Source organism: Mastomys coucha, unplaced genomic scaffold (assembly GCF_008632895.1).
Source record: "Mastomys coucha isolate ucsf_1 unplaced genomic scaffold, UCSF_Mcou_1 pScaffold6, whole genome shotgun sequence".
Lineage (NCBI taxonomy): Eukaryota > Metazoa > Chordata > Mammalia > Rodentia > Muridae > Mastomys > Mastomys coucha.
Window position 1 is genome coordinate 38,807,787 of NW_022196912.1, and position 17,977 is coordinate 38,825,763.

General features: G+C 37.1%; 2 protein-coding genes across 5 annotated transcripts in view; one reads left to right on the forward strand and one right to left on the reverse strand.

The window, feature by feature from the left end:
* Rock2 (Rho associated coiled-coil containing protein kinase 2) overlaps window positions 1-17,736 on the forward strand; it is an 89,629-nt gene extending 71,893 nt beyond the window's left edge. Inside the window, exons 22-35 of one of the 4 annotated variants that reach the window (XM_031357018.1) lie at window positions 745-848; window positions 1,118-1,304; window positions 3,963-4,056; window positions 4,145-4,239; window positions 5,563-5,742; window positions 5,873-6,041; window positions 6,321-6,491; window positions 7,748-7,818; window positions 8,380-8,468; window positions 8,969-9,047; window positions 10,557-10,818; window positions 10,903-11,116; window positions 15,609-15,711; window positions 17,478-17,736. In XM_031357018.1, coding sequence (XP_031212878.1) covers window positions 745-848; window positions 1,118-1,304; window positions 3,963-4,056; window positions 4,145-4,239; window positions 5,563-5,742; window positions 5,873-6,041; window positions 6,321-6,491; window positions 7,748-7,818; window positions 8,380-8,468; window positions 8,969-9,047; window positions 10,557-10,818; window positions 10,903-11,116; window positions 15,609-15,699 — 1,806 coding nt within the window. In that variant the 3' untranslated portion in view covers window positions 15,700-15,711; window positions 17,478-17,736. The remainder of the gene's footprint in view (window positions 1-744; window positions 849-1,117; window positions 1,305-3,962; window positions 4,057-4,144; window positions 4,240-5,562; window positions 5,743-5,872; window positions 6,042-6,320; window positions 6,492-7,747; window positions 7,819-8,379; window positions 8,469-8,968; window positions 9,048-10,556; window positions 10,819-10,902; window positions 11,117-15,608; window positions 15,712-17,477) is intronic. The other 3 variants (XM_031357019.1, XM_031357020.1, XM_031357021.1) reach the window with 3 other exon arrangements.
* Slc66a3 (solute carrier family 66 member 3) overlaps window positions 5,785-17,977 on the reverse strand; it is a 27,502-nt gene continuing 15,309 nt past the window's right edge. The window contains exon 7 of the mRNA XM_031357023.1: window positions 5,785-8,157. Within this exon, the coding sequence (XP_031212883.1) occupies window positions 8,141-8,157 (17 nt within the window). The 3' untranslated portion in view covers window positions 5,785-8,140. The remainder of the gene's footprint in view (window positions 8,158-17,977) is intronic.

A 17,977-nucleotide genomic window follows, 5' to 3' on the forward strand; every position in this document is an offset into this window, starting at 1 on the left:
TACAGACAGTTGTGACCTGCTGTGTAGGTGCTAGGAATTGATCCCGAGTCCTCTGGAAAACATCAGTGCTCTTAACCACTGAGCTATCTCTTCAGCCCAAATACATGCTTTTGTAATAAAAGGAATAAAATTGCCATATTGACCTTTGTGGGGGTTTTGAGACCACTGTAAAAATATGAAATGCTTTTTTCTTCCATCTCTTTCTCCTTCCTTCCCTCCTTTTTTTTTCCCCTCCTTTTTTTGGAGAGACAGTTTCTCTGTGTAGGCCTGGATGTCCTAGAACTTGCTCCATAGGCCAGGCTGGTCTCAAACTCAGAGATTTACCTGATTTTGCCTTCCAATTACTGGGATTAAAAGGGATGTGCTACCACCTCCCAGCAATATGAAGTATTTTTATGTAGTAGTTCCATTGATCTGTCAACTTAAAGAAAGATCAGTGTTTTTCGTCACCTCTTTATCCTACCAGCCTGTACATTTAACTGGAATTACGTTGTAATACCCAGTTGAATTATTAGCTGATTCTTTTAAAAGTTAAGTATTCTGGGGACTAAACATAGGACATGCAATCTCCATACAAATGTTTATTAATTAGTGACTAGAAAATGGGAAAGCCTACAAAACTGTTGATTTCTCAGGAGCCCAGAAATAGTCAACATAAAAAATATATGTATATATTGAACTTTTTGCCTGGCTAGGTTTTGAATAAAAGTAATAATGGACATGCAATTCTGTTTTGCTGCTTAGACCCTCTATAAGACACAAGTTAGAGAACTTAAAGAAGAAAATGAAGAGAAGATTAAACTTTGTAAAGAGTTGCAGCAGAAGAAGCAGGATTTACAGGATGAAAGGTAAGGATGGGGCCCTGTCTCTTGTCTGTAGGTAAGTTCCCTTACTTAGTTTAAGCTCTGTTTCCCACCAAGTTAAAAAAAAAAAAATCTGATGAAAGTCAAGTAGACAAAGAGTTTTGACTTCATAATGAAAATTGATTATTAAAATCCCATCTCCAAGGGATTTGGGACTTAGCTTAGGTAAATTATGTGATTAGAATCCATGACACCCAGAGTTCAATCCCGTTACTATATGCCTAAGTATTTTGTGATATATCTCTGAAATACAGAGACTCTTTGGCTGCCCAGTTGGAGATTACCCTTACCAAAGCAGATTCTGAGCAGCTGGCTCGTTCCATTGCTGAGGAGCAATATTCTGATTTGGAAAAAGAGAAGATCATGAAAGAGCTGGAGATCAAAGAGATGATGGCTAGACACAAACAAGAACTTACTGAAAAGGATGCTACGATTGCATCTGTAAGTAACATTCTTGGTGTCTTGGGTTCGTAGTTAAATTGTTATGTCATAAAATCTCAGAAACATCTGGGAACTGTCAGTTATAATGACTGTATTTGTTAGCAGATTCTAACAGTCTAAAGAAACATTTCTGAGTAGAGACCAACAGAACGCAATCAGCCTTGTGCTGACCTACTAAATGCCACAATAAAGGGGGTGGCTAGTTGACAGAGGCGGTACATATGTGAGACCCTTGTTTGTGTGCAGATAGTAATATAAAGCCAGTGGGAGAAGGGAGCACAGTCAATTAATGCTTTTGGAATAATGGGATTTTTGGGTGAAAGGAATAAAGTTAGATTCTTACTAGTTAGGTAAAGTGTACCTAGTTTAAGAACCAAATGTGAAAAATAAAAACTTGAAGCTATAAGACAGACCTAAAACTTACGCGTTACAGAGACGGCCTAAATAACAAAGAAAAGATACTTGAAATATATATATTCAACAGATTAGTATCTAGAATACATACAGAACCCCTGGAACTCAGTTAAGTAGACAAAACCATTTAGAAGAAAATTGTCTAAAAGACAGCTCAAATACTTGCGTGGATGCTTCGCTTAATACTTCTCCGCCAAGGGTCAGAAGAGTGCTATAGCTTTGAAATACCGCTGCACACCCTTTCCACAACTGAAAATAAGAACCTGACAATTTCATATGTGTGGAAAATGGCTTTTTTAAAGATTTATTTATTTATTATATGTAAGTACACTGGAGCTGTCTTCAGACACACTAGAAGAGGGCATCAGACCTCATTATAAATGATTGTGAGCTACCATGTGGTTGCTGGGATTTGAACTCAGGACCTTCGGAAGAGTAGTCAGTGCTCTTAACCGCTGAGCCATCTCTCCAGCCCCCAAAATGGCTTTTTTAAAACAACAACAACAAACCAAATGGAGAATTAAATTCAATTTTATTTATTTTTTTATTTTTATTTTTATTATTTTTGGGGAGATCCAGGGATTGAACTCACAATCCTGAGGAGGCCAGATGGTCCTGCCAACCGCTGAGCTGTCTCCCCAGCCAAATTCAATTAGATAAGTTTAATAGAGACAATAGTAGTATGACAATTTCTGATAAATTTAAGTATATGGTACAACCCTACAAAAGTCCACACTATGATAATTGCTAAACAAACTAGCACAATGCTTATAGCCCATAATTCTTATAAAAAGCAAACCCTCACATGTTTTCATCAATAAGCAGTTGTGGAGGATAGAGATATGACTCAGTGCTTAAGAGCATTGGCTACTCTTCCAGAGTAGGTTGGATTTCCCCACACCCACCTAGTGGCTCATAGTTGTCTTATAATTCCACTCCAGTTCCAGAGTGTCTGACGCCCTTTTGTGGCCTCCAAAAGAACTGCACACATGCTCTAAAGACATTTAGGCAAAACACTTATATACAATAAATTTTAAAAAAATTAAAAAGATGTGGTAGTACATGCCTATAATCCCAACATTTGGGAGTAAAAGATAAGAGGGTCAGGAGTTCAAGGATACCCTTGGTTACTCAGTAAGGTAGAGGTAAGCCTGTAATATATGAAGCCCTATCTCAGCAAACTGGGAAGTATGTGAATATTGCCACATATATAAGTATTACCACATATTATTTCATATATTTATAATGGAAATTTACAGTATTTGATGGGAAAGTTGAACATGAAAATGGAAGTAAATGGAAGTTGGATCTAAATGAATTACATCTTTTTATATAGCAATATTTTGTTGTCCCTTATTTTAATCTTAAGATAGCCCAGAATTCACAAATTTTTTTCTGCCTCATTCTTCCAAGTGCTGGAATTAGAAACATTCAGCACTCACTGTTCCTGCATAGCATCTTAATTCTCACTATCACTGTCTGCCTGGGCCTTACTATGTTCATTAATCTAAACTTATAGACATCCTCTTGCATCTGTCTCCTGAGTGCTAAGATTAAAGGTATGTCCAAAAATGTCTTGCAAGTTTAATTCCTTAATGTATTAAGTAAGTCATAATTTTAAAAATTACATATATTATTTAATTTGCTTATAATGGAAATTTGCAGTATTTAATGGGAAAGTTAAACATAATTTTTAATAAAACTTCAGGAAGGAAGGATAGGAATATAATATGGAAGGAATGTAGAAAAAAGAATTTAACTTCTTCAATAGAAATTCATTTTTTTATCCAGGAGGTGGTACACGCCTTTAATCCCAACACTTAGGAAGCAGAGGCAAATAGATCATTGAGTTTGAGCTCAGGGCTACACAAAGAAAACAAACAAAAAAAAACAAAAAAAAAAAACCCCTCACTTTTCATTTTAAAATAATATTCTGAAAGAAATACTATGGTTTTTAAACTCGTTTAGTACAATGGAGATACAAGTCTTTGTTTTCCCTCTTCTTGATTTATTAAGTGGTTTTCTCATTTAAGAAAAAAAACTGCTAAGGATTTTTGAAAGAAAGGGAAATTTTTAGCTTTTTTGGGATACACATGAAGTTTTGAGGGAACAGCATTTTTATCAGGGGTAAGACTGGTGTGGTAATGGGAAGTGCCGAGATGAGCAGTGATCTCAAATTGGATTAGTGTTTGACAACAAAAATTTTGTAAATTGATATGTAAGGTTTTTTCTTCTATTTCTTAGCTTGAAGAAACAAATAGGACACTAACTAGTGATGTTGCAAATCTTGCAAATGAGAAAGAAGAATTAAACAACAAGCTGAAAGATACCCAAGAACGTATGTATTAGCAGGGAATAAAGCTTATTGTGAGTATGCCTAGTAGTTGTAGTTAGTGTTGTAACTTTAAGATTTTTTTTTATTTCAGAACTGTCAAAGTTGAAAGATGAAGAGATCAGTGCAGCAGCTATTAAAGCACAGTTTGAAAAGCAGCTACTGACTGAGAGAACACTCAAGACTCAAGTATGTCACCAGAATGGAAAGGCGGTTTTGAATTTTGTTTACATTCTTGTCACCTGTTATTTCTAGTGCAATAGGGTAGAAGCTATGCTCAAAGCAATATCATTATTTGAATAATTTTCTGATTTTTTTTTTCATTCAAGTTAGAAGAAACTTCATGTATGTGCATTCTCTCCCAGCTATTTATTGTTTGCTGATAGTCTGAAAAGAGTCAGATGATCTGAAAGGGCACCTGTGATTATTGACACCCCTCTGCTAGCTCCCACAGTTAGTTGTATTTGTAACATAAATATGTGGGTGCTAGTACCATTCTCTGTTGTTGGACAGAGTACATTTTAATGCCAATACAGAAATCACGTCCTTCAGAGTAGGATGAGGAACATGTGCCTGTTTAAATCTCTTTTATAATAAAAGTTGAATCAAGCTTGTAATTTAGTAGGGAACACATCTAGGGACTGGAATATGCGAGGCAAGCATTCTACCTAAGCTACATTCATAGCCCTGTAAACACTTTAAATTATCATTCTCAAAAATCATGAGAAAGTGGGCAAGATAGCTCAGTAGGAAAAGGCTCCTACTATCAAAAATCATGAGAATGAAAAACTAATTAGAATACAGAATGAATATCAATGAAAGGACTATATTATTTAAAGTAAGGCAAAAGATGTTAAGCTGTGTGCATGTGTCATATATATGTATATGTTCACATGTGTATGTGTACACATGTAGACTGTGCATATGTGCATACATGTAGAGACCAGATGTTGGCTTCTAGTGCCTTCCTGTATTACTGTCTGCTTTTTTTCTTTCGATATTTTTATTTTCATCTGTTTATGTACTTGTACCCATGGAAGCCAGAAGAGGGTGTTGGTTCTGCTGGAGCTGGAGTACGGGGTACTCCACTGGACTTGGGTACTGGAAACTGAACTCAGCTTTTCCAGAAAAACAGAAAGCAGTTTTAACCATTGAGCCATCTCTCCAGCTCCTCTCCCCCTTATCTTTGGGACAAGATCTCTCACCAAATCTAGAGCTCATAAATTGGGCAAGGTTAACTGACCAGTGAACTCCTGTCCCTCTTTACCTCCACTACACTTAGGATAGAGGCATGTATCACTGTGTCTTGCTTTATACATGGGTGCCACGGATCTGAACTCTGATCCTAGTGCTTGTACAGTAGACACTTGACTCACTTTACATCTCTCTAAGCCCAAAATTATTTCCCTAAAACCCTGTGTACAGGAAAGGATTACTGGTGACTATGTAGCTTGTAGTTGATGAGTTTCTGGGAAAATATCAACATAATTTATTATATTCTTATTTTTTAAGGCTGTGAATAAGTTGGCGGAGATCATGAATCGAAAAGAACCTGTCAAGCGTGGTAGTGACACAGATGTGCGAAGAAAAGAGAAGGAAAACAGAAAGCTACATATGGAGCTTAAGTCTGAACGTGAAAAACTGACACAACAGATGATCAAATATCAGAAAGAACTTAATGAAATGCAGGCTGTAAGAATATTCTTTTACACTGAAAGCATTTTAAAAACATTATTTGCAGAACATTTCTATTAGTATTTATTACTGAACTGTGACTCACAATTACAATGTACATTTCATCTCTTAATACATTTTCTTACAGCAAATAGCTGAAGAGAGCCAAATTCGAATAGAACTCCAGATGACCCTGGACAGTAAAGACAGTGATATTGAACAGCTTCGGTCGCAGCTTCAGGCCTTGCATATTGGTATGGACAGTTCCAGTATAGGCAGTGGCCCAGGCGATGCTGAGCCTGATGATGGATTTCCAGGTACACGTCCTTGGTCCTTGCATTTGCCTTAAATTTAAGTCAGGTGATTGCTTTAATTCCATGAATGACTTTACTTTTAAGAAAAAGGTTTGCCATTTCTTTAAGGGAAAGCCTACTTCTTAGAGTGGGATTCACGTGATCATTTGGACTAGTTTGATTAAAAGCAAACAATAAATTCTAGATGTTTAGGAATGTAACTCATATGTAGTGCTTATCTTTTTTTTTACGTTTTCACTTTTTTCTTCTCTCTGCCTCACTTTCTTGCTTGTGGGTATTTAGTCCATATCACTCAGTCACACACTATGGAATCCATGTCCTTCACCTACCAGCGGTCCTCTACCTCTCTCAGTATTGCCACTAAGCCCTCCAGTTCTCACATGCTTCTTGACTCTGACTCTGAAGAAGATTCCTTGCCTTACTTACCTAGTTCATCGGAGCCTATTAGTACAGGTGATATCTGAAAAAAAATCTTACTGTCTTTGGAGTTCTCCCAGCTACTTAATTTGTCTTTTTTAAAATTATAACATTCAACTAACATCTACTCATTCCAACATGCTGTTTAGATGCAGAAAAATTAAACTGTTGCATGAGCTATAATTTGCCTTTAAGGCATTTTTCAAATAGCTTGTGGTTAAATTTGCTAGATCGCTTGATTTTTGCCAATTTTCCAGAAACAAAGCAGTATGTTCTATATCCTTGAAAGTGCATGGCTTCATCTACTTTCAGACATTTCTGTAGTTCTACATCAAGAGTGACAGAATATAAAAATACATGACCCGTTTCATAGACTGTATTGAGGTGTTCACTATGTTTTCATGTCCACAGTGTACTAAGCCTTCAGAGAACACATGAAACAATTTGGCTTAGTTTTCACTCTGAAAAGCCTCCCAGGTGAAATGCCTGGAGACTCCTATACGTGTCTTCTAAACTCACTGATCTCTGTAGATTCCTGTTTCCTTGTCTACATAAGGGATAGAATTCTGTTGTGTGGAGCTGTGCAGACAGAGAACTTAAGTATCTAGTACAGTTAGTGCATAGTAGTTTAAACCTGTAATGATTTGATTATTAGAATATTCTCTTAGAATTGCATCCCCTCTGCCAATTTCATTTGAAAACTAGGATCAAATTTATTAGCACAGAGTCTAATGACTTAAGATACTTTCTTTTGTTCATTATAGAGTTTTACTGATTTTGATATTTTGGAGCTTAGAAATCTTGGTTATACTGTTGCTTCTTAAACAAGTTAGTTCTGTATTTTACACAATGAGGATAGCCATTCTGAAATTTCTGATTTCTGAACAGGTATTCATTTATATGAATATAAATGAATATATATGAGTATATATGTGGGTATATATGTGGTACACCTCTAGTTAGCTTGGTCTCTACAGGGAGAATCAAGGGCCAATGTAGACTTGCAGAAAAGAACTCAGTGGCTCGTGTGTTGTGAATTTTGCCTGTGCATGAGGTTTATCAATGGAGCATTGGATGCTATAATTCTGAATATTTATTTCTGATGTCATGTGACCTGGATTTTGTTCATGCTTCTACTCATTATGTGTTATTACAGTATCCCAGGAATTGTATAGTCTAAATTCCAAAGGGCAGATTTGACTAGCTGGTGACTTCTGCATTAAAATTTTACTAAATTCTTAATTGTCAGGGGAGAGTTGGTTTATTTATTCTCTTGTTATGCTTACTTATAGAATCAAGATTAGAAGGATGGTTGTCATTGCCTGTACGGAACAACACTAAAAAGTTTGGATGGGTTAAAAAGGTAATTATTGCTTTTGAATATGGTTCCTTTGGCTTCTGATTTAACTGTAGCCATTTTCCTTCAGGAGTTGTAGGGGTGAACATGCCTATAATTCCGGACACATAAAACCTGTTTATATTTTCTGATTTTGTTTATCAGTGTGGAAGAATTTTTACTCTCCATGAGTTGTAACTGAAGTGGGTTTTGAGGTCATTACACAGAAGCCTGCTGTTTCGACGCTGGTGTGTCCTGGTGGGCAGCAGCTCTAGATCGATGGGAAGACCCTGCTTGCTGTGCACTGTGTGTCTTGCTCACTTTGACTAGGCTGATGTAGATTTGCTTTTTATGTAGATCTGAAAGCTTAAAATACATCAGTTTCAGTTTTATTGTTACAGAAAAATAAATAAAAATCTATTAGTGAATCTATTGTTACTTTAAGGAAAACTTTCCTAAAGCATCATTAATGCTTTTATTTACTTTCATTGTATATGACCTTATCACAAATACAAAATTTCTTATGAAAGAAAATAAATATAATACATAATGATTTCATCAATTTCTTTCTTTCTTTCTTTTTAACAGTATGTGATTGTAAGCAGCAAGAAGATTCTGTTCTATGACAGCGAACAAGATAAAGAGCAGTCTAACCCTTACATGGTGTTAGATATAGAGTAAGTATCAGACTTACATTTAAGTCTTAATGTGAGAGAAATAGAACCATGTCCATCATGACAGTCACAGTGCACCTCTCATTCTACTATATTTCCCTTTGATTTCGTTAATAATTAAAAGTTGGCAGTGTGATATGGAAGACATCTATATTTCATGGCTCTTTAATTTGTGGTTATATTAAAAATTACTGAAACAATAAGATAAGATAGTCAACAAGGTGAACACCTTTAATCCCAGAAATTGAGAGGCAGACAAAAGTGGATCTCTGAGGCCAGCATTGTCTACAGTAGTGAGTTCCAGGACAGCCAGGGACATAGTGAGGCTGATCCTGTCTTAAAAACAATAGCAACAACAACAAACAATCAAGCTCGTCTATTAGCTTCTACCGTGAGTCAATAAATAGCTGATTTTTAACTTCTGGTATAAGTATAAGGTAACCAATGTAATATAATCCTTGAATAATACTTTACTTATTTCTTTCTTTAAAAATCTTCTCTAGCAAGCTATTTCATGTCCGACCTGTTACCCAGACAGATGTATACAGAGCAGATGCTAAAGAAATTCCAAGGATATTTCAGGTAAGTATGTTGTTTGTTTTTTCACCCTTAGACGTTCTCGTGTGACATGATGTTTTAGATTCCTTTCTTTGAAGTGTCAAGTTCCCTTCTGGCTCAACCACATTTAGAACATTTGGGGCTTTACAGTGTGCTGCTTCCCTCCGAGGCCAGCACTGTCCTCCTGGTTGGTTTGTTGGTTTTATGGTGTGCTTCTAAGCTTTGTTGCACCTTTCACAAGATTGGTTGTTATTTTTTAGAGCATGAACTTAGTTCTGTTTTGGTTTTATTCTCATCTCTGGAAATTTTAAAAAGTCACTTATCAAGTTGAAAGGTGTAGCACTTTTACTTTTTATTAAAAGAAAAGCCAAGTTTTTCCTTTTATTATCTCCATTTAAACCATTTTCAAAACATAAGGCCTAGAGAGCTGGCTTCGTGGTTAATAGCTCTTACTGCTCCATCAGAGGACCAAAATTCACACCAGGTGGCTCACAGATGCCTGTAACTCTAGCTTCATAGGTTACAGTTCCCCCTTGTGACCTCTATGGGCACTTGTGCACAGACATACGATACACACACACCTTTGAAAACACTGTAAAAAAATCACTGTGCCTGACCTGATCTACTGTAGGAGAGTTGGGTTTTTTTTCCCCTTCTGAGTGTTATGCTGTCTCATTTGGACATTTATTTGCATATATCTGTCTGTCTGTCTGTCTGTCTATCTATCTATCTATCTATCTATCTATCTATCTATCTATCTATCTATATCTTCTTTTTCTTTTACCCCTCAATTCTCCAAATATCTAAAATGTGTATATAGTTCACCCACTTTGCTATTCTCAGAAGTGTAAACAGCAGTTCCTATAGTTGTCAGAGTGGATTTTGGTTTGTTTGGACAGGGAAGTACACTGGATACTGAACCCAGAGCTTTGACCTTTCATTCAGCTATTCTTCTAGCCCTAAATGTTGCTCCCAGAGGAGTGAAGGAAGGAAGCCCACCTAATTAAGTGTAAATTTGCCTTTTGTTGGCCTATTCTGATAGTTTTGCTACAGCAAAGTAAAAGATACTAAATCAAAAGGAAGGAGACAAAGTGACTGTCTCATGTCTCTTATGCAAGCTGTGTCTTCCCTTAAGATGGAAATCTTGTCTCAGGCTTTTATGCATGCTAGGCAGGCATGCTGCCACTGAGCCGGGTTTCTAGCTTACATAAACTCTTGACCAAGTAAACCTGCTTAGGTTTGAACTTCAACAGCATTTTGCTCTAGTTGAGTAATATATCAGAAATATTACCATATAAAAATAACAATGTGGAGCCTAGAGAGCTGACTCAGCACTTAGGAACAAGACCTGGGTTTGGTTCTTCCCAGCACCCATGTAGTGGATCGCAACCATCTGTATTCCAGTTCTAGGGGATTCGATGCCCTCTTCTGACTCTAAGAGCACCAGGCGTGTATATGATGCACATATACATGCAGGGAAAATTCTCATAAATCTTTAGTGTGTAGCAGTTACATTTGTCTTCTTGTTTATAGATTCTCTATGCCAATGAAGGAGAAAGTAAGAAGGAACCAGAATTTCCAGTGGAACCAGTGGGAGAAAAATCTAATTATATTTGCCACAAAGGACATGAGTTTATTCCTACTCTTTATCACTTCCCAACCAACTGTGAGGCATGTATGAAGCCATTGTGGCACATGTTTAAACCTCCCCCTGCTCTAGAGTGCCGTCGGTGCCACATTAAATGTCATAAAGATCACATGGACAAGAAGGAAGAGATCATAGCACCCTGCAAAGGTAAGTGGGAGTTCTTGCTGTGCAACTACTTGGGCTCCCATTACTTTAAGCACATTAATTCACTTCAAGTAATTCTTGTTGTAGTTTATTATGATATATCATCGGCAAAGAATCTGTTGTTACTAGCAAATTCAACAGAAGAACAGCAGAAATGGGTTAGTCGGTTGGTGAAAAAGATACCTAAAAAGCCTCCAGCACCAGACCCTTTTGCCCGGTCATCCCCTAGAACCTCAATGAAAATACAGCAAAACCAGTCCATTCGGCGGCCCAGTCGACAGCTTGCTCCAAACAAACCAAGGTAATAAATAAAACATGGTAAAAAAAAAATTAAAGCTGCTTTTTAAAAATTGCCTTTTATATTCAGACTAAAAACTTGGATAACTACAGTTTTTCTTTGCTTGATATTATAATGAGTCACTGGAACCAAATATTTTAAACTTGTAGTATACATGTCTTATTCACTGATGTGGTTAAAATATATTTTAGAAGTTATACATTTTAAATTTAACCAAAATTTAAAAGTATTTTATTATTTTTATATATAATCATACTATTTTCATCTTTAATCAGCACATGGACTAACTAGTGATTTGGAAGATGGCATTAAGATTACACACAGACTGTCACATATCAGGTGCACACACATATTGCAAACTTCTTTTAGTTAGGTGATCTGAAAGGCAGAAGCAAAAGCAGCTTCAGTTTTAATTCACATCTGTAAGTGCAAAACACTGTTTGTGACTTAAAGAGCAGTACAGTTCAGCTTTTAGTGTATGTACATGCAGAGTGATGTGGGCATTGCTTGAAATTGAAGTGGTAATGTGGTGGGAAGCCAGCTACAGCTGTACTGACTTCATTTCATTATGTATTTGGGTTCAGAAGAGCCATTTCTCTTGAGGTAAGCATTTATAAACATTGCTTCTCATTGAGTGTGAAGGTTTGGTTAGCTAATGAAAGAAGTATTAACCTATCAGGGCCCTCTTGTTGCTTAGCATAGGACCTTTCAGTATATGAGTGATAATGTGCACTGACTGCTATCAGACCACAAACATCTCATATGAAACTTTCTGGAAAAGTAGTATCTCAAGGAATTAATTTAGAATGACAAAAGTAGAATTCGTGTTTTAGCAGCAAAATGATTGGATGTTTTATGTATGTAAAATATGATAAAATGAGCTGGATGTGGTGGCATATGCCTTTAGTCCCAGCACTCAGGGGACAGAGGCAAGAACATCTCTGAGTTTGAGTCCAGCTTGGTCTACATAGTGACTTCCAGGACAGCCAGAGGTATATAGTGAGACCTTGTCTCAAAACAACAACTACTACTACTCCTGGAGAGGATGAAGTTAGTTGTTAGCACTCTCTTTAGGTGGCTCACAATTACCTGTAACCTCAGGCCCAAAGTGGATCCAACACCCTTATTTGGACTTGCATAGCTGTATTCAACATGCACATAAAATACAGAGAGACACAGACACATATACATATAAGTAAAAATAAACAAATACGTCTTTTAAAAACCCCTTAAAATAAATGAGAGACACTGAAGGCCATTTGTAAAATATCTGAAATTTTAGTTCCTCTGATCAGATTTGCAAAACTGTTAATGCATGCATGCTGTTTCAGTACGTTCTCAGAGTCCTTCATGGCTCTTACTCAGCACTTCAGATTGGGTAACATTAAAGAGTATAGGTTTACTTAATTCATGGTTCTGGAGGCTAGTATATCTAAAATGAGACTAGCATCCAGTGAGGTCCTTTTGTACCATAACCTGGCAGAGGGTTTCATGTGGTAAGACACAGCAAGCTTGCTTTGTATAACAGAACTACCTCCCAAGGAATCCATTCATCTGTGAAATGACTCAGTTACCATCTTAGGGTTTGTTCCTCAACATTGCCATCTAGGATCAAATTTTTAACAAATAGATCCTACAGAAATATCCAAAGATCTGCCTGCTTCTGCCTCTCAAGGGCACATAAAGATTATGTGCCAAAGGTCAAAGTCACAAGCAGCAGGACCATGTTTTGGAGCCTGCACTCTCAGCTGTAAATTCCAGTTTGGTGATGATGATGGTGGTGATGATGATGATGATGTGAGCAGAAATTGTTGGCTTAAAAATGGACTTGAAAGTGGTACTTTTAGAATGTTTTCTTAGTGAAGCAGTGCATACCTTTAATCCTAGCCCTTGGGAGGCAGAGGCAGGCAGATCTCTTTAAGTTCGAAGTTTATATAGTGAGCTCCAGACCAAGGAAGGGCTAAGTAGTGAGACCCTGTCTTTAAAAAAAGAAAAAAAAGACTTGACCTTATTGAGCAAAGGAATTAAATTAAAATTTTAGTTTTTATTTGTAATGTTATGTTGTGCGGAGGCTGAGAGAAGACAAAGTGCCAGTGGGTAGAAAATGGTAACGTGATGTTGTAGATGAACCCTGAGTCCAACTAAAAAGAGAAAGGTAGAATTTGCTTTAAAAAAATTTTTTTTGACATGATTGTTTAAATACAAGTTTTTCAATGACTTACTAATGTTTAAATCAAGTACTGACAGTGAAAAAAATGTAGAAAAGAAAAAATGAATTCAGAAAGTGGGTTTTTTGTTTGTTTGTTTTGTTTTGTTTTTTTGTTTTTTGTTTTAGTTGAAATAACCAGAATTAGCTGACTGAGTAGAAAAAAAAGGGGGGAAAGGGTTTTAGGGAAGTCTGACATATTGAACTAGTAATCTAGTGACTGTAATTTTAAATATTAGAGTACAGTACTGGGGTGGGATGGGGGCTAGGGAAAAGCACATGTGAAGCATAACACAGTAGTTCAGGCCTCAGTCTCCCAAGTAAAACTTGGGCATGACAAGACATGCCTGTAGCCCCTACATTAGTGACCAAAATATGGCCTTGGGAGTTGACTAGCCAAGCAGCCTAGCCAAAATGGTGAGCTTCAGGTCTAGTGAGAGACCCTATCTCAAGGGAATATGGCATTAAATAATAGGAGAAGATATATCCAACATCCACCTCTGTTCTCCATGGACTCACACACAGGTGTTTGTGTGTGTGTGACACTGGCACACACTTCAAAGACGTCAGAAGGATGTAAAATATATCGTTACAGAAAATATCTGTAAATAAAGCTTAGTTATCCAGGAAAGACTACTGATCTCAGTCTTCCAAATAGTCAACACTTTTGAAAGAGTCATTTGGATTGGTTTAAGTTTATTATCATGAGCCTCCTTTGTCTCCTCCCTATGTCTTCTATGGCTTATAGAGGTATTGTAGAAAGATGGTTTCTGGGCACTCTGAAGGGAGTGTGGACAGATGTTGAACTTTCATACTTCCCAGAGTGAGTGTCAGGATAGTTTTTCAAAGTTAGCTATCTACATCAGAAACCACTCTGGCTAGTTGGGCATGGTAGCACATGCCTATAATCTTGGCATTTGTGAAGCAGAGGCAGGAAGATCAGAAGTTTAAAGCTAAGCCTGGTCTACAGTAAGTTTGCAGCCAGCCAAAGCTACATAAAACCTTGTCTGAAAAAGAGAAACAAAACAAAAGAATTACTCAGGTTATTTAAACATTCAAATACTGAGACCTTCCTATTCCTGTTCAGTCATATCCAGATCTCAGTACAATGTCTGAGAATACTTAATAGGTAAATCCTATTAAAGTTTAGAGCCATTGATATGGTAATCACAAATGTAACCTTGGAGACCAGAAAGCTCCTTGGCAGAAATTCGTGAGCTTCACAGTCATGAATAATTAAAGGCTTACCCCCCAACCCCTGCTTTAAATAAAGGTGATTGCAATGTTGCAGTATAGTTTGTTTAATTGGAAAGAACAGATCGGGTGGTAAAATGTCTTGGTGGGTAAGGCACCATCATCCCTGGAAACCAGATGATAAAGAGATACTACAAATTGTCCTCTGACCTTCAGACAACCTTCATGGCATACGTATATGTGCATACACATAATAAATAAGTGGAATTTTAAAAAAGATTGTACAGCTTAAAAACTGTATAATCTGAGTACAGTTTATTTAGAGTATTAGTTAAATTTTTTTAATTAAAAAACTGGGGGGTAGGCTGGAGAGATGGCTCTTCCAAAGGACCTGAGTTTAATTCCTAGAACCCACATGGCAGCTCACAACTGTCTGTAATTCCAATTCCAGGAGATCCAACATCCATACACAGATATGCAAGTAAGCAAAATACCAGTTCACATAAAATAAAAATAAGTTATTAAAAAGAAAACATCATGCTCCAGTTTTATGTTCAGTTCATTTAGCCAAGTTAAATTAACAATCCCATTTACATGCATGTGGCTTTCTCTTGTTCCATATTAGAATATAGCTGTTGTTGACCTACTCAGGGCTTCTTCTGGAATTGAGAAAGCTGTATTCCTGTTGTTGCTCCCTTTCAAAGGACTTTTATCTTTATTAAACAACAACAAAAGACAACAGCAGCTGTCAGCTGGTAATGCAGTTCCTTTTGTACTTCTCAAATTGAGAATCAGGGTAGCTATATCTTTATCTGGATGGTAGGAATGAATGGTAAGAGCAAATTATGTTCTTAGCCCAGACAGAATCTGTCTTGGGTTCTCTCCAGAGGACCCTTCTGCAGTGGGCTTAGTTAATATGACTACACCTGCACATAGATAGCAATGGAGAAACCTCCTCAGTGTTTGTTTCTGAACTGTTGCCACCTGCCCCTGAAGGGAAACCTGGAGCATTCACATCACGAGTACTAGCCACAGTGCTACGTTCTGAAGTCTATAAAGGATAGAGCATATAAACTTGCAAACCTCCTGTTACAGATTGCTTGATTTGGCATTTAAAGACTGGGATTGGTCATTTGATGATGTTGAAGGTGATGATGATGATGATGACGATGTTTTTGATTTCTGAAGAAATAAATGGGTAAATCAAAAAAATGAATAAGTTTTTAGTACTTCCATGTAGTGCATGTGGTTTGCACTTGGACTTTCTTTCGTTTTCTCTCTTTTTTAAATAGGATATGTCTTAAAAGTAGTTTTCAGAAATACTTCTATTCTAACCAGAATTTCTGTGGCAAGTGTAAAAGTTGAAATGCTTTTTCTCTCTCTTTTTGGGGGGTTGGGCTTGGGGGGGTTGTTTGGTTTGGTTTTTTTTTTTTTTTGGTTTGTTGTTCTGTTTTGTTTGTTTGTTTGTTTGTTTGTTTTTGAGACAGGGTTTCTCTGTGTAGTCCTGGCTGTCCAGGAACTCATTCTGGACCAGGCTGGTCTTGAACTCAGAGAGATCCACCTGCCTCTGCCTCTTGAGTGCTGGGAATAAAAACATGTGCCACCCCTGCCCAGCTATGTTCAGATTCTTTATTGGCTATATATTTTCAGTATTGTTGGAATTAAAATATTTTATCTTAGAAAATAAGCATGTAGGAGTAAGAAAAGGAACACACTCTAGTGCCTTTGATTCACTCCACAGAAGCTGTGTTCAGAGAACTAAAACTTAATGTTTTCAGTCTCAGACTAGTTTGTGAACATAGCATATTTTCTCCCCCTCTCTCCATTCTCTCTCCTTTTTTTTTAACTTACAAGGATTAAAGCCATAAACCTTTTCAAGTCTGATACATGCAATGAATTACCTCTTTCTGATTTGTCTTTGTGATGTGGTGAAAATTTAATGCTACCCTTGCTAAAAAGAATGTGAATGACATGCTGTGTAAACTTCTGTCTTTTAAAGAAATGTAAAGCCCTGCATTGTGGCCCACTTAGAATCCCAGCACTTGGGGGTTGGGGGTAGGAGCAGAAAAATGAGGAGTTCAAGGTCATCTTCCAGCTACATTTTGGCCAGACAAGGCTATGAGACCTTGTCTCAAAAAGAAGACAGTAGGCATTGCAACATGCAAGGCTGCAGTTCCCACTCTGCAGGCTGAGGCAAGAGGCTTATGAAATCCATACCAGTTCAGGCTGGATAGTGAGACCCTGCCTCAGAGGACAGAAAAGGAGAATGTAAAATGGTTTGCTTAAGAACAAGACTGAATGAAAGTTAAGTTACAACTTTAAGCCTTCAAATAGAATAGACACATAAGTAATCCATGTCAACTGAACATGTTGGAGGACATGTACTTACATCATGTAATACTGTGACCTCTATATCCAGACTTGTGTATGTCTTACATATGTATACTACAGCGTGTTTATTCCTCTTTTAGTTTATTTTGTTTTGTGGTAGGGAAGATGGAACCCAGCGCCTTGGGCTTGTTAGACACGTGTTCTACCCCTGAGCTGTACTGTAGCAGCTAGAGTCTAGCCCTTTTACTCCTATCTTACAGTTAGGAAAAATGTGCCTTGAGGTCCTAAAGTATATAGAGCCACAGTATAAACCCTACTCTTTCTTTCAGCTGCATAGGGCAGCTAGTAGTTCAGCACTCAGAGACTGGTGTACCTTGTTAAGCCCTAATATTGCTGATTAACTGCACTGAATGTTTGTGGCTAGTATGGGACTTAGAAAGTCCATTGTGGTATTTAGAAGAAATGTAGTTGCATGTACCTAAAACTAAGAAATATAATTGAATTTGTTGATGCATGAATTGGGTTTTAGAGGAAATACAGTTTAATAATAATAATAAAGTGAAATGTTCTCAGGGAATTTAACTGTCTCTTACTTAGCTATATCAACTAACATTATTTTTCCTTCCTTTCTAGCTAACTGCCTTCTATGAAAGCAGTTATTGAAGGGGATCATATTCTTCCAGCCACAAGACTGAAGTATGATTTCTCAAAACTTAACTAAAAAGCTATATTTTACTGAGACACATACATACACCACACGTGCGCATGCACATGCTTGCGCTACTTTCCCCCTGAAATAATTACAAATCATGGAGAGGTTTTTCTGGGCTACTTTGAAACAAGTTGAACAAACAGTGGTTGGTGAGTAAAGGTGTCCTACAGTTCTCCCAGACTTGCTTCATAAAGCTCTTGGCAGTCACACTACATTGCACAGGACTGAGAAGAGTTTAAAGAAATCACATTTCAGCTTCAACAGAGGGTTTCACCAGCATATTATTAGCCAGAAGAATTTGGGAGTGAATCCCACTACAGTGATGCTGACTGCATTTTTAAGAAGTGACCATGATGTTGTGTTCATGTATGTATATACATGAGTTGAGCCTCATATATATATGTATGTATATATATATATA